Source organism: Mizuhopecten yessoensis, unplaced genomic scaffold, assembly GCF_002113885.1.
Source record: "Mizuhopecten yessoensis strain PY_sf001 unplaced genomic scaffold, ASM211388v2 scaffold81, whole genome shotgun sequence".
Taxonomy (NCBI): domain Eukaryota; kingdom Metazoa; phylum Mollusca; class Bivalvia; order Pectinida; family Pectinidae; genus Mizuhopecten; species Mizuhopecten yessoensis.
In genome coordinates this window covers 287,885-303,996 of record NW_018403368.1, presented here as the reverse complement: position 1 = coordinate 303,996, position 16,112 = coordinate 287,885, and the positions used below count along the sequence as shown (strand labels likewise).

General features: G+C 37.8%; 1 protein-coding gene across 1 annotated transcript in view; it reads left to right on the top strand.

The window, feature by feature from the left end:
- Positions 1–16,112, top strand: part of LOC110452143 — a 35,631-nt gene that overhangs the window by 2,294 nt on the left and 17,225 nt on the right. Inside the window, exons 2-4 of the mRNA XM_021500540.1 lie at positions 11,258–11,412; positions 11,710–11,840; positions 14,052–14,184. Coding sequence (XP_021356215.1) covers positions 11,258–11,412; positions 11,710–11,840; positions 14,052–14,184 — 419 coding nt within the window. The remainder of the gene's footprint in view (positions 1–11,257; positions 11,413–11,709; positions 11,841–14,051; positions 14,185–16,112) is intronic.

The following is a 16,112-nucleotide window of genomic DNA, read 5'->3' as shown; positions in this document are numbered from 1 at the left end:
CGAAACTGTAAATTGTGATACCAAAATCTTTATTTCGCCAACATTATTTCCCTGAGCATTATCATCATTGCCTGGTCTCTTATAGACCATACATGTAATTTTACATGCAATAATCGCTATGTAAAAATTTAGAAAAGAAAATAAGTTCGTCACAGGATATGTGTTTGTCTTCATATAATGGAACAATGCAAATACCTGAACTTGTACACCAGCTCAAAATATTTACATGAATTGGAATAAACTACAAGCATACAATATAAAATAACAAATTCCTGTCATGCAGGGATGCCATGCATCCAATGCAAGGAGGACAATCTTCCATATAGATACGCCCAAGTATATCAAAACTTGAGCACTGCAAATACATGAACAGGTACACCAGCTCCTTAGTATATTATAATTCAAGATTAATACATACAAACAAAATCATCAAAAAATTCATAAGATAAAGTCCTGTAAGCATGGATGCCGTGCATCTAATGCAAAGCAGCTTAACTATCAGGAATGCCATGCATTCAAAGTAGTGTAACAGTGCTGCCCAGGTGAGAACAAAACCCAGATAACATGGCATTTGACAAGGTTTGCCATTAGCATATGAAGCAAAAACAACTAACTAATTGCAGGGATGCCATGCATCCAATGTTAAGATGAAAATATAACATATATATATACGCACCCAAGTGTTAACAAAATAAAATGCATTCAAAGTAGTGTAAAAATGCTGCATGGGTGAGAACAATCCCATGATAAACTGGCATTTGACAAGGTTTGCTATAGCATATAATACAGAAACAACAGCTAACTATTTACATGCAATGAAAAGAGGAAAATATAACATATATATACACACACCCAAGTGTAAACAAAATGAAAATGCAGCCCAGCTAGCAGGAATGCAAGGTAAAATTGCTGCATGGGTGATAACTAGAGCAAGCTAATTTGACATTTGACAGGGTCAGCCTTAAACATACAAAGCAAAAAACAACAGCTAGCAAAGTGCAGGGATGCCATGCATCCAATGCAAACAAAACTTACTCTGTTAAGAGTGATATCGGCTTTATAATGCCCCAACACTAAATTAGGAATGGGATGCAGGCAATGCTGAACCCTGTAAGGGATCCCTAAGTTCTGATCAATATCGCCCGTTATTCACGTCTCGTAGCTTTGGATGCGAATATAACGTTTAAACGCGTTAGAATGCCATCTGCCCATAGCCTGAATATCCGCCTCTGGAACACCTTGGCTAGCAGCTTCGCTTGCTGCTCCTATGCGAAAGCTGTGACGTTTATACAGGTCGGACTTGTATCCTGCCACTACTAGAGCTTGCTTCAAAATGTTGCTAAAGTATTGGTAAGAGACTGGTTTACCACTGGAAAATATATAAATAGGGCCTTCTATGGAGCCCCGGACTTTTAGAAAATGGAACAATGTCATCACGGGACACACTGATTCAGCTGGTCGGGTTTGAAGTGATAATGTCACCGGGGTGGTATTGTAGTGCCATTTAAATGAGTCAAACACTATCTTAAGCCGTGAAGGATATTGTTTTCCCTGTCGGAAGAACCGTAAATTAGATATTTTGAGAATGTTCTGTGGTCTACCATTATTGGCTATTTCCCCAATTCGAAGAAATGCATGAAATGCAAATAGAAACATGGACTTAAACAGCAGCTTGTCATAATGTGAAGCAAATATTTTGTCCAATGCCATCAGCAGCTGGTGTAGGATAGGTTTGGTAATGGGTTTTCGGAAATCTGGTTTACTTCCCCCCTTTTTTCAAACCTACCAACATTTTTCGAACTATGAAAAATTGAGTTGGATCTGTATAGCCACCAAGCTTATGCACATATGATATGGCTGACATATAGCTGGTAATTGTAGAAGGCGCAAGGTTTTGTTAAGACAAATACGCTATAAACATGACTAAGGTATTCACGTCTATGGGCAGACAGCACTCTGTATGCAGACCTGATTGGGCAAACCGTGACAATGATACAAATGCTCTGTGGTACATCTGCTGTGAGCTAGGCGTCAACGCAGAATTGACAAGCTCTAGAACTTTGGCATTTAAATATGTAACAGATTGTCCGCCAGTTGTGTTGGGAGCTTGTCAGTATGTGGAGCCGCCATACGAAACTGTGGGACCTGCAAACGAGACAGGTAATCAGCGAGAACATTTTCTTTACCCGGAATATGTTTAGCATGGAAACGAATGTTGAATTGCAGAGAAACTATGACCAGTCTACGCAATAGCACCATCATGTTTGGGTTGGGAGATGTCTGTTTGTTTATAATAGATACTACTGTTTGATTGTCCGAAAAAAACAGTACTGACTTGTTTTTGAGCAAACTTCCCCAAACTTCGAGCGCCACTGTGATTGGAAACAGCTCCTTAACATTAATGTGATATTGTTTCATGTCGTCTTGCCATTCCCCATAAAACCAGTGACGTCCAAGCATAGCACCAAACGCACTATTACTTGCATATGTGAACATATCGAGTTTTTTTGAAGTTTCCCAGAGATTGGGTAAAAACATGGTGGAATTGTTAAAGTTTTTGATAAATATCTGCCAAACCTCTAAATCAGCCTTAGCTGACTTAGTCAACCTGACATGATGGTGAGGCTTTGTCAGCCCTCTTGTTAAATCAATCAGTCGCCGTAACCAGGTCCTCCCAGGAACCACAACCCGACAAGCAAAGTTTAACAGACCGATTAAAGATTGGAGTTCTTTAAGGGTAACCTTTTGCCTTTGCAAAAATTCAGACAAAGCTGTCGATATCTTTTCCACCTTGTCACTTGGCAATCTAGCCACCATGGCTTGCGTGTCAAGTTCTATACCCAAAAAAGTAAGGCATGTGGTAGGTGTAACAGTTTTTTCCTGTTTGATAGGAACCCCCACCAGCTTACACATGTTCAGAAAATTGTTTAAAGCTACTTGGCACTGGTTAGTACTGTCGGGGCCAGTAAACAAAAAATCATCTAGCACGTGGACGACCCCTGGAGCTTGAAAATAATTTTGCATAACCCAGTGGAGGGCAGAGCTGACCTTTTCAAAGAGCTGACAAGATATTGAACATCCCATAGGTAGACACTTGTCATAATAATAGTATTCCCCTATCTTCATCCCCAACAATTCATAGTCTAACGGTCGCACTGGTACCATTCTGAAGGCAGATTCTAAATCTGTTTTTGATAATAATGTTCCCCTGCCGAACCTATTTATCTGAAAAATTGCCTCATCCAAAGTTTCATAATGAACTGTTTTGTCCTCATCACTTATGCCGTCATTGATAGAGGTCCCTTCGGGAAAAGACAAGTGATGAATGAGTCTATATTCCCCTGGTTCTTTTTTGGGAACCAGACCCAGGGGAGAAATTTGTAAATTTGTAAATGGCTGGACAGAAAAGGGGCCTGCGATCCTATTTAAGGCTATTTCTTTATTAATTTTTTGTAACAACACCTCCGGGTTGCTTGTAGCTGAAATTAAATTTTTGCTTAATCTGAAGGAACGAATGCCATGAAACTGTAATGAAAAACCTCCCAAGAACCCTGCTTGTAAAAATTGAAAAGAAACTCTGTCATAGCCTTGGAGAAATAGAGCTAGTCTGTCGAATTTGACCGGCGTTATACTTAAAATGTTATTAGTTGCTTTTGGGTTTAGGTGCCGAGGGGGGTTTTGAGCTGCCACTGGAGGGGATCTGTGCATAGTTGTCTGTTTTTGAACATTTCCGAAAGGAATGAGGACCCCCACAGGTTTTGCAAAGGTGTTTGAACACACAGTGCTGACGATTGCAAACCCCTTTTCTTTGAAAGGCAAAGCAAACTTTGCCCTGTGTGGATTTACCCTGTGCATGTCCCTGAGGGTTATTGTGTACATTCTGGCTGGGCTGACCTTTACGAGCCAAGTTATAGGTCATAGCCTCCAGAAACAGCTCTTGATTAACCTGGTCAAAGGGCAGTTGGTGTGGAGCCGCTTGTCTCCATTTACGAAAATTAACGTCGTAATGGTTAGCAGCTAGGTCCCCCGCCTTCCTTGAGATATGCTGGATGATATTAGCATATTTCATTAAAGGCCCAGCTAATTCCGGCTTGGCCTGGACCACCACCGTCACAAATACCTGAAAAGCTGAAATCCAGTGGTCCATAGATTTTATTGCCACTGGTTTCGTTTTAGGAATTAAAGTCAGGGTATTGTCTGTAACTGTGATATTATACTGCTCTGAACCATTGGTTGAAAGCAGGGATCCAAAATCTACATATTGATCCGCCCAAATCTTTTGCTTAGTGCGGGTGTCAACATGCATATCAAGGGGGCGAGAGACGCTAGACATAATAGGTGTACTTATATCATGAGCTGGTGTACCTGTTATATTATTCATGGCCTGCTCCACCAGAAAGGAGGCGCTAGCACTATAAGGCCTTGCTGCAGCTGACAGATGTGATGGCCCTTGTCCTGCCACTGGTAGCTGAGGTGTCACCTCAGGTTGGGCCGATACTGTGGGGGCCGAGCTCTGCAGCAGTGATGCATTATTGGCCTGTGCCAGGAACATCGGTTGTTCCTCCTGGTTGCCCCGCTGGAACATGTCCGCGTCTGTCTGTTCAGCAGACCCTGCAGCAGCTGTGGGCTGTGTGAACGCTCCTGATGGTACAGGCAGCTGAACTGGCTGTCTGAGCACTAATCCCTCTGCTCTCATTTGAACCAGAAGCTCGGCTACAATAGCTGATATTGGGGGCACTGCATTTGTGCCAGGGAGTTGGACAGCTGTTGGACCCGGCTGGACCCCGACTTCTTCTGTTTCCCGTTGTGGAATAAGGGTATGCCTAGCTGCTGCCGCTCTTTTGCGCCGTCCTGGTGGCATCTTGACACACTCCAATAAAAAAACACAATCATTAAGCAAATAATAATGCAGCAATAAGTGGAACACCATGCCCCTTGAACAAATTAGTAAGGCCAAGTTTAGTCGATAAAATTCAGTGGATGGACCTCAGCATAAAAATAGCTGCTTAATATATATCAGAAATATATGTTCATTATATCTATATGAAGATATAGTGTCGCTATTTAGTATACCAGTATATAATATGTGATTCAACCGACACCTAAATGTATGCTAGCCTACCTGTAATACCAAGAAAACGCCTTTCTACCAAATGACACCACCAAGCCAGCCGTACCACATGTGGACTACCTGTCACACCCAGGGTTTCATCTAACCCACATGCAACTACCACAAGGATAGTACCTGGCCAAGCTCAAATCTCTGATATATTCACTGGCAGAGCGATAAGAACCCATCAGACTTGTAAGCTAGACATACCACATGTGTTATATCTGTCACACCCAGGGTGACCCTTACCCACATGTGACTAACACAACTATGGAATCCAGTCAAGCTAACCATACTGAACACAAACTGGTATTGTTACACCGGGAATGACCCTAAACCTTTACCCTTCCATGACAGGGTACCTAACCCTCGACTTTGTCAAGGAAACTGTACCAAAACACAAAGTCCAAGTTCAACTTTTAGTTCTTAAGCCGATTTCATGTTATTTACAACTCGTTCGACATGAACGTTGTCTACACCCTAGCCAATATCACCGATACACACCTGTCTCCACGTAATCCGCCCGCTATACCCGGGCTCGACAGCACGTGTGCAGGCGAACCTGCCCGTTGTGAAAAGGCCATCTGATAATATGCACCATCACTACGAATTAAGTAAAACCTGTATAGTAATGTTCACAAATATGACCGACAAACTACCCAGACGCTAGTCTACATCTAGAAACACACAGTTAGGCTATAAATAGCCGTGCCAACCGGCCGCTTAGGTTACCCTAAAAAATTCACGCAACCACATGTTGGCTATAAATAGCGGTGTAAAACTGCCGCTTAGGCTATCCTAAAAACTGATACAATCACAATTAATTCTGACCAACTGCGTATTTACTCACTTTGTGTAGCATACCTAGCATCGACGATACGTCTGAATAGCTGCACCCCGAACACTGCGGACATATTTAGGCACACCGTACTGCTGATTGAGATGGACCCCATCGGGCGTAAAAATGTTAACTTCACACTGTTTCAGTCCCCTGTGCTTGAAGTAGTGAATACAATGACTATGCGACAAACGAGCCTTCAGTTCCCTATTCACTGTACATACTCTATCATTGTAGACCTCAACAGGAATGTGCCTCGTTGACTTACGAAATAGCAGTTGCATAACGCAAACCTGGCGTATTCCAAATCCGAACACCATCCACTCAGCGACGGCCACAATATTACTCGCGATCTTTAAGGGATCGGAATCAAAACAATCAACGTCATTTCCCCCAATTTGCAGTAGCACCGCATCAGGTCGCTCCAACGTCAAATGGGAAGAGAAATCAAGGGAAGTTAAGTCGCTCACTTTCCCGCCACCTTTTCCCATAAACTTGACCACCACTTCAGACTCGCTTAAGTTAAGATTTTCCCAGCCGTTCCTGGGCCTAGAAACATCATCTTTCAATCGTCTGATATAGCTATGACCTAACACGGATAGCTTAACCGCCATACCATACGCACTGTGCCCCGGAAGGACAACAAAATCACTGAACTATGTCGACAATAAAAAATGATCGAAACTTCTTACCTTTGGCCTCTGACAAAATTTGTTCAAGTGACGCTATCGCCTGTCACGTGACATGTGTTCTTGCCTGTAAAGCAGTAAACCGGTCACGGTATGTTTTAATTAATAGATGCAGAGGCAAAAGCAAGAAGTCCTTCCACCTATAAAAATAGTTCTACATAACATATGCAAATCCACACTATAAATGGAATTAAATTTACTTTGTATTTAATTATTATTTTATTTATAAATCAAATTACTTAATTTATAAAACCTACGTTTACCTATTAATTTTTATGAGTAATGGAACGAAAAATATTTCTAAACTTGCGTTGTTCATTTAAGCCACATATATTTCGGTATCTCGAGTTGCCAGGTTGTCAATAAGATAGATTTCTATATAGCTTTTACAATTGGCTGTAAATGAGTGATAGTGTACAAAATCGATGAGGCGTTCTTGATACCCTGATACAACTTAAGTATACATACGTTTGTCTCTTCCTTTGTCTAATAGATCCGACAAAGCATGTATCGCGCTAGCTACCGTAATGTTACGAGTTAAATACATACCGTACATACCGCACAGTATTGTATTACTTAAACGTCAATAGTATAGCCCATATTGACCAACCTGGAGGACAGTTTTCAGTTTTTTATGTAGAGAGGTTTTGCCAATGGATGCTGCAGTGATTAATCCTGTATTTATGTTCTGATGAAAACACCAACGTTGGAATACGCAATAGAATAACCTTGATATCGAGCGTGTTTACAGAAATCTAACATGAAAAAGACGTTACCTACAGCCGAACGATCAAGATCTTTCATCAACAAATATACAAGAACAAACGTTAAATAAACTGTTTCTGCTATATACGAGTTTTATTTATCGGTATGGCCTACTTATAAGATCTAAGTAACTTCAACGATGGTTAGAATTGGAAAGAAAAGGAAAGATACTCTGGAAAAATATATTTTTGTAACCAGTGATATTCACATTTTTTGTTATCCTACTGACGATATTAAAACAAAACTTAAATCCAAAATGGCAGCCTTCTAGACGAAATATGTATCTTGCACTGTTTCTCACGTACGCAAATGGTTGGATGCGCGTGATTGGAGAGATTTTAACCATCGTTTGAGATCGACTGTGACTAGAATTTTGCTTATGAACGTACAAATACACGTTTCTCATTTCACGCATACAAGAGTGTTCCCTACTAATAATAATTAAATCGGTCTACCGACTTAATCTATAAGATAATTCAATACATGATCCCTTTTATCAACTATTACATATTTTTCTATGCGGAGAAAGGTCGTTTCTGGCCAAGTCAGAGCAACAGTATTCTGAAACCGGGAGATAGTTTGGCACACGTGCAAATATGATTTTAACGATACACGAGCCTCTCTGCTGAAATTTAATCAGACGATTTTCCTAATTAGCGACACGTGTTGTCCTCCTGGGGAAATAATGTTCTAGAAACGCCCATTCCTGTGGTAACGCCCATTCCTGCGGTAGGGGGTATCTTATTCAATTTTCGACATTCTAACAATGCTTTCGTTTATTTATGACTCATTCACACCTGGTCTTATCCTCCTTGTCCATTGTCAGGGGTCTCTATGTAACTCATTCCTTTGTTCATAAGTTGACACAATCACATTTTTGATAATAGATCAGTCCAGAATAGTCATAGTTCTATCTTCACCTTCCCCAGCCAAGAATGTATTGCTAGCATCCCTTTTGTACCTTTTCACTATCGAGAACCATCAGTATTTCAGACTGAAACAAAAGATGCTAATTTAAACGATTCGGTTTTCGTAATGAAACGGTAGAAAATAAATCAATTGGAAGGTTTGTTAAGAAAAATATTAGCAACAAAGCTGTATTCAAAGGCTAGAAAATTCAAATGCTAGACAATTTATATATAAGTTCCCAAGCAGAACAAAGAGTTCGATTATTTAGAACTCCTAAAGGAAATAAGAACTATGGCAGAGTCGAAAAATAATACAATCCTCGTCATTAAGATACATCTTTATAAAGGTAGGGTCAACGCCTATGGAGATTTAACATTAACGTCGGCCCCCACTTGGAATTTCAAAACAAGATAAATCCAAAAAGGTATGGGTATAGGAAGCTTAAATCAGGAACAGTTAGTTTCAGAATTCATTTGATGATGAATGGGGCCTCATTGACTTACACCTGTGTGGGTGTTAAAGGTGCAGTAATACAATTCCTCCTAGAGCATTTAAATGGAACAATTTCTATCAAATTATATCATCATCGTGTTCAACGTATTTCACCTGTTATTTTGATACCGAATATTACACTATTTCAATAAAGAATTGTTCTTTTTATTTAAGAATTAAGCAGACAAATGTATGAAATTTCATTTCTTATGAGAAATTTTCCATTTTTGACACGTTGATTCATATAGTTCTAAAACTGGTCTATTTTACTTACTTGTTAAAAAGTTGGCTTCCAATAATATCTTTCAATATCAGGAATTTCCAAAAAATTGAAACCGGTAAATTTGTTGTATACTACTTTTGGTTCAAAAAACGAAAAACATAGCTTTCTTTCCACATTTCCTTTAACCTGTGTTTCTTCATGACTAAATGTCATTGGGTGTTGATATTTGGTAAGAAGGTTGTTCATCTATATGAGTTGAAGTGTTGTTAATTTTGATGACCTTGACCTTTGTTCAAGGTCACAAAAACCAAATGTGCCGAAATAATTTTTTTGTATGGGGAGTCAGACAAGGGTATCTTTCCTTGCTTTATTTGTTTAGAGTTAACGATATAAAATAGTGTAATATCCCTTCATATTTTGTTAAATGAATGGTCAAAAGGCTAAAAAAATAAATAACTGAAACTGTAAGCCAAAGATTAACTAAAACCTCCGCTCCTATATAAACCAGAACTGTAATCTAAAGGCTAACTAAGGCAAAGCATTGCAAATTAATCCACCCATGAAATTGGCCCAGAAGTTTAAGAGGCAGACAAAGTCTTTTTCAAGAAAAGGTCATAACTCCTTTTTAAAGGGTCGGAATGAAAACATACTTCTTTGATGCACAATGTCAGGGGGCAGTTACCATATCTGTAAACTTCCACTGAAATTGGCCCCATAGTTTTGGAGGAGTTGTCTGGACAAGTGTTGTTCAACAAAGGGCCATTACTCCGTAAAACAATGGTCAGATTGAAAAAAGAATTCCTGGATGCACACCATCAGATGGTTGTTACCATATCTGGAAACTTTCGTTGAAATTGACCCCTTAGTTTTGGAGGACATAGCCGGACAAGAATTTTTCAACAGAAGGCCATAACTTTGAGGGTAAAAAAAGGTCAGAATGAAAAAATAATACCTGGATGCACAACTTCAGGTGTCAGTTATCATATCTGGAAACTTTCGTTGAAATTGGTCCACTACTTTAGAATGAGTTGACAGATGGACGGATTGACAAGCTGATTCAAATATACCCCCACCCCCTCCACCCCCATCCCCACCCCTAACTTCGTTGCGGGGGTATAATAAAGTGTATAATAGTTTTGTTATTAAGATTATTTTATTTATTTTTAGATAATTGCATAGCTTTGTCTATAACACAATCTCAAACCTAAAGTAGTTCTCCAGAGGAAAAATTACTATGACAGAATACATATTCATGAGTTATTAATGCTGCACATAACTTGAAAACATGCCTAACATAATAAAGTGTTTTAGTATGATTCTAAAGCAGAAAATGTATCGGTATTTATCATAACAAACATTAATAGTCAAATCTTCAAGGTTATGTGAAATTGGGCACTGATCATGTTTGGCATGCTAAAAAAGTACATTACCGGTTTTGATATTACATAAAAATTATTCTGTAGACAGAATACATATATAGGAAGTTTTTAAAGAAGTTTAAAATATAGACTACCATTGTAACTATATAATGGCAAGTTGACAATGTTAGTTTTATTTTTTTCAATTAAAAGTATCACTACGTTTACTTCATGTCTACCAATATGACATATTTAGTATCAAAATAACAGTGTTTTAATACACTATACACTATTATAATTCATTTCCAAATTAACATTTGCCTGTGATATTAATCGGTCATTTTGTTAGGATACCCCCGACACTCAACCTGGTGTTATGCAAGGAGGTCCACTACGGTTACCAATAACAATCATGAATAATCATTTATGCAGTTATTGAACATTTTTTATGTATCTACATATTGCAAAAGAATAAAGGAAACCAAAGTGGGGGCCAAATGTTGACCCCAGCTTTGAAAGCATATAGCCATATACTTCTGCTGGTATATTTCATAGGACTACTTCACTGATTGTGGGATTTCTCTACAAGGATTGTAAGTAATATTATTCATTTTCCCCTCAACAGTCGTTTGGACCAATTTGGGTTTCCGGGTTTTGAGTCCTTATGTTTCCGATGAAACCTAGAAGGACGAAACATTTGTATGGCGCAGTGTAATTCAATTCTGATATACAGTTTCATTTACCATATTTTAGGGTGCAATCGCCTGTGCGTGTCGGTAGTCTTTGAAAGTTAGTTCAGTGGTTCTCAACATCCAGTGCTTTAACATCAAACCTGTTTGAGAAAATGTTTATAATAATCTTATTGTGTTGCAGGGGGGATGTCTGAAGACGAGAAACTAGAGGCATTGGAGGAGCGATTGTTTGAGCATGTGTTACAGGAATACCCAGAATTCGCTACAGTAACCGGATGTGATGTGTATGACCAAAGCCTGACAGAATATACACAGGAAGCATTCTCAAGGAGAAAGGTTAATTATATACACATTTAATCTCAGCCGACTGATGCTAGAAATAACAAAAATCGTCTGGATGATTATTATGTTACTATCGCTATCATTATCTTATTTTTACAGTACAAAATGTTAAGTCTTTCCCCTTGATTGCAGCTGTCGGAGGTGATACAATAATTTGTCAGATGATCTTAATGGGTCTTTTTGAACAGGCATATACTGTAGAAGTCACTATCAAAGCCGAATCACATGATGCTATGAGATGAAACGTATACAATACATATTAGTCGCAATGTGTTTCCCTATCTTGAACAGGTTGCTAACGAAGCTCTGGTTACTGAACTCCATTCCATCACCTTCCACAAGCTTTCCAGACAGCACAAGATGAGATACACAATCCTCATGGATCACTTACAAACTTTCCTGGAGGGATACAAGTGGCGAAAGTACGTCTATGTTTAGCTTTCCATAGGGTCACTATAAGTATATGCTAGTTTATATATCAAAAGATTTTTTCGATATCTATCCGTGCCATCTTGCGGAGTTTAGGTATTTTAGCCATGACACACAATTAGAATAGGAATATATTAAATTCCCACTATGTTTGCGGGTTGCATGTTTCGCAGAAAAAAACCATTTCAGTGGACACCGCGAAAATTAGCGCCCCGCGAAAAAGAAACGACACTCACTGTGTGTTTCAACTTACATGTCGAAGCTCTGGTCAATTTCGACTTCATAGCTAAACAGATTCATTCTCATCACACAACGATGAAAAGTATGATAACAATTCTTTAATATTCCTACATTTAACGGGATCTCATCTTCAGTTAAGTAAGTAACGAGAATAATGTTTATTTCCAGACCATCTAAAATAAAACCTACATGTTCTGAGGGTAATAAGATCTACACAAGAAAACAGTGATTTTTTTTTCCTGTTTGTCCCGGAATAATTCAGTTTGAAAATTGGACTTCTTGTATCATTAGTGTCATGTAGCTCTGAGCTACATTCTAATGGGCAACTTAATGTAATGTTATGAGATACAGAATATGTAAATGTTTACATCCAAACTAATATTTCCGTGCCAAGTATTGACTTTTTGCTAGACCAGAAGGGGAAATATTTCCGTTATGATTGATTCGTAAGGTATGTATAATCAAAACACACACAAAAACACGGAAGGATGTTTTATTTATTTCTTATTAAGGATCCGTATACCACTGCACTGTTGGTTATCCTATACACAGTACAGTGGAACAGTATCTTTAACCTCTTCTTAACTTCCGTTAGGATATAATTGTAGTACAGTTGACCGAGGATAGTTTAATCGGTAAGTGCAACAGCATCACAATCTGAACTGCAGGGTTCGAATGCCGGTATGAGTTGGGTTTTTTTACAATCAGAACAGAATACTTTTGTTGATAATTTTTCGGTTATGTGTTTTTTTGTTTTTTTTCTCATAAATGTCCTACAAGTAATGTTTTTTTCCAGAAATGATTTAACAAAGCTATAGTCATACCTGAAAAAAACCCAATGTCGAATACTTTGTTGGAATAGAGTTGGCAGTGGTACTGCGATCCTAAAGTAAATATGTCAATAATGCATTGCATCTCTATATAATTGATGAATAACCCCAACACAAACAACGTCATTAAGTTGTCTGTTTTGAAAACAGCAATGATTTATTTTTATATATTTTGTTCACAAAACAAGTATTTTTCAGTTGATTTTATTGAAGAGCTAAATAGGACTGTTAACAGAAAACTTGTTATATAGACGATAAACTATCCTTATTAACCGAGAATTATTGACCACGTCGTTCGTTTATATCCTCGTTAACTTGAAATCAGTGATGCTACAATGTATTTTACATCAGATGCTATATTAGTTCTCTACTCACAACAAGACCAACATGGGCGTCTTACCTCTATGCCGTAGGATAAACGTAACAACTCATTTTTTATCATATTGTTCCCTTTCTTGATAGTAACATCCCTAGTACGCAAATTTGTTGTTAATATGTCGTAGTTGATTCGGTTTTCAAGTTGTTGGTCTGGATGTCATGCTTTTTGTGGTAGATGTTGATTGGTTACCGACAAACTTACAACATTCTCTAGAAATGCTGTTTGAAAAAGTATAAAGGTCAGTTTCATGTTCGTCATCATGATCTTATTACAAAATACAGTATTTCTTTGTCTGATAGGAAGGTTGGTGTTGTTTATTATACTCGATAACGTAGTTAGTTGTTTCCTTGTCGCTCCCCGATTTTGCTTTGAGGACGTAATATCTCTTGGATTTCACCTAGATCAACATGACGGGTGTCGTCGATAAAGCAGACGACGCTTATCATTTCGGGACACCTGGTCTCATTCTCTTTGTACGTTATATAAGGTTCTCAATAGAAATCATCTCTATATTCATTTTTTTGCCTATTTATTATCGAGTGAGTGTAGATATAAATACAGGGGTGTAATCTGGCTTGAACAGAGTTACATGTAGTATGAAATTGTTATCATTATCAATTGATTATTGAGTTAAAAGTCATATTTTCTTTACTACGGTATACTTATTTGATATTTTTTATTTATATATTTTCACTCTTAATATAACATCACCTGTTCATTTTTTTATAATGATTGATATTGTTGTTTTTTTTCAGATTCGGGACACTTAATCCAATCAATGTGATGGAGTCATTATTTTCAAAAAGTAGCAGCTGGTTTTTGCCGAAAGGAGACTTACAAAAACATTTTAAACGATATCGCGGACGATTCGTTGGTTATCCAAAACAGGTTGGTAAAGTATTTTTTAAATAGTGTTATAATAAGAATGCTTTGCAGCAATGTGTTTTATTGGATACGAATCATGCTCTAGTAGGCGATAGAGCCATGCTATATTCGCGATGAGCCCCGTTTCTAACGGAAATAACATGATATCTCTTGCACGTATAAAGGGATTTATAGATCATTGACAAACTTTACTAAATTTTACTATTTGTCGTAAATAGCCTTGCACGTTTCTTACTCTATATATAAAACTTACATCTTATCAACCCGCAAATGAAATAAAACACCCATTCGTTAATAAACGATCGTCGAATGAACGGTACATGACATAACCAGAATTGTAAACAGAACTAATCAACTTTTACGATATGCTCAGCTTGCCATGAGTATATATTGAAATGAAATTGTAAGCATCTGGTTAGCTTACTTCCTACTCTTCTAAAACATTTGATAACGGGACATTGACCAATATCGATATACTCCGCCTGACCACCAAACGCGCCTGTTTGAGTTGGACCAAATGCAATTTTGAAAGTTTTCTCATTTGTAAGTTCTAGTAATACGTCATGAATAAATGTCAAATTTGAAGATTACAAAGTAGAGACGCCCGACTTATAAGCCTGTACATTTTTACCGTACCGTGACCGCGATATTCTTTTGATGTATATCAAAGGATCGAACTAGTCCTCTCTTCTCATCAAGAAGGTGGCGTGCACTGAGCCTGACATAAGCGTAACCCCTGGATATCGAGGATGCTGGTGCAGTAGGTTCGGGAGTAGCTAATACGCAGGAATGCTTACAATTGTGTCTGTTCTAGAGAACTACGTGAACCAGTTACCGTCTCCCACTCTAACAGATGTAAACATAGGTGAAGAAAATGTTTTTGCTACGCCCAAACTATTAACCTTAATCCAATATATTATGACAACTCACTACATCAGTTCTTAATCCAATTAACGTTCCACTAGGTTTCAACGCAACCAAGGCATTACTCACTCTGAAATGATAAGGGCACGGAAAGGCCAATACTATTTCTGTACCTTCTCTACAGCTAGAAATATACTATGATTGTTTTATGAAGCAAAATGTACTATAATTACATATGATACGCTAAATATATTCCTATTGTGGATGAATGCCATGACATTTGTACTTCTTATTAGCATAAACATACAATCAAACTTCGATAGTCGTTTCAAAAACAACGGTTAATATACAGTTATGGCTTTTTTCTTGGTTTCTTGATGAAAACCAGTTATATATCATGAATGGGATGAAAAACATGTACATACAAAGTCTTCAATCGAAGAGTGAAATATGTAAGTGATTTTTCATGGTTTCCCGCCGACTATCATATATCCACGAATATGAAAAAAATATGGTATTCGACGGGAAAATCATTAAAATGTATCTGTCATGTTGCTTTTTTGAAAATTTACAGTAACACGACGAAAATAATGCTGTATCAGAAAAAGGGAATTAGTAGCGTAATATTAGACGCCAGGTTCCTATGAAGTCATGCTTGAAAACAAGGCAGAGCGCCATTTTGGATGGGATACTCATCCCAATTCTAGCGTTTACTGGTATCGTTTGTTTGGAGGTAGAAACAAAAATCCTATCATTGTGAAGTTATGTTAATACCACAATGTGTGTTGCAAATGTGTATCAAAACAGCCGCTTATTCTGCCATAAGTCGGCCCATATGAACTTGAAACTGAAAATATACGCAGTGAATATAAAGTGCCGTTATGATTAGACAACAGTAAAAAATAAATCGTCAAATGTGAAAATATGCAGTGAAGATGTAAGTTTTTTTATCGAATAGATAATTTCTGATAGAATCTCATCATTAAGTTTAAAAAATAAGTAATAAGTAATTTTGTCACAGTAAAAAAATAAAAATAAATCGATTTGCTGTAAAAAGTTACAGTTTA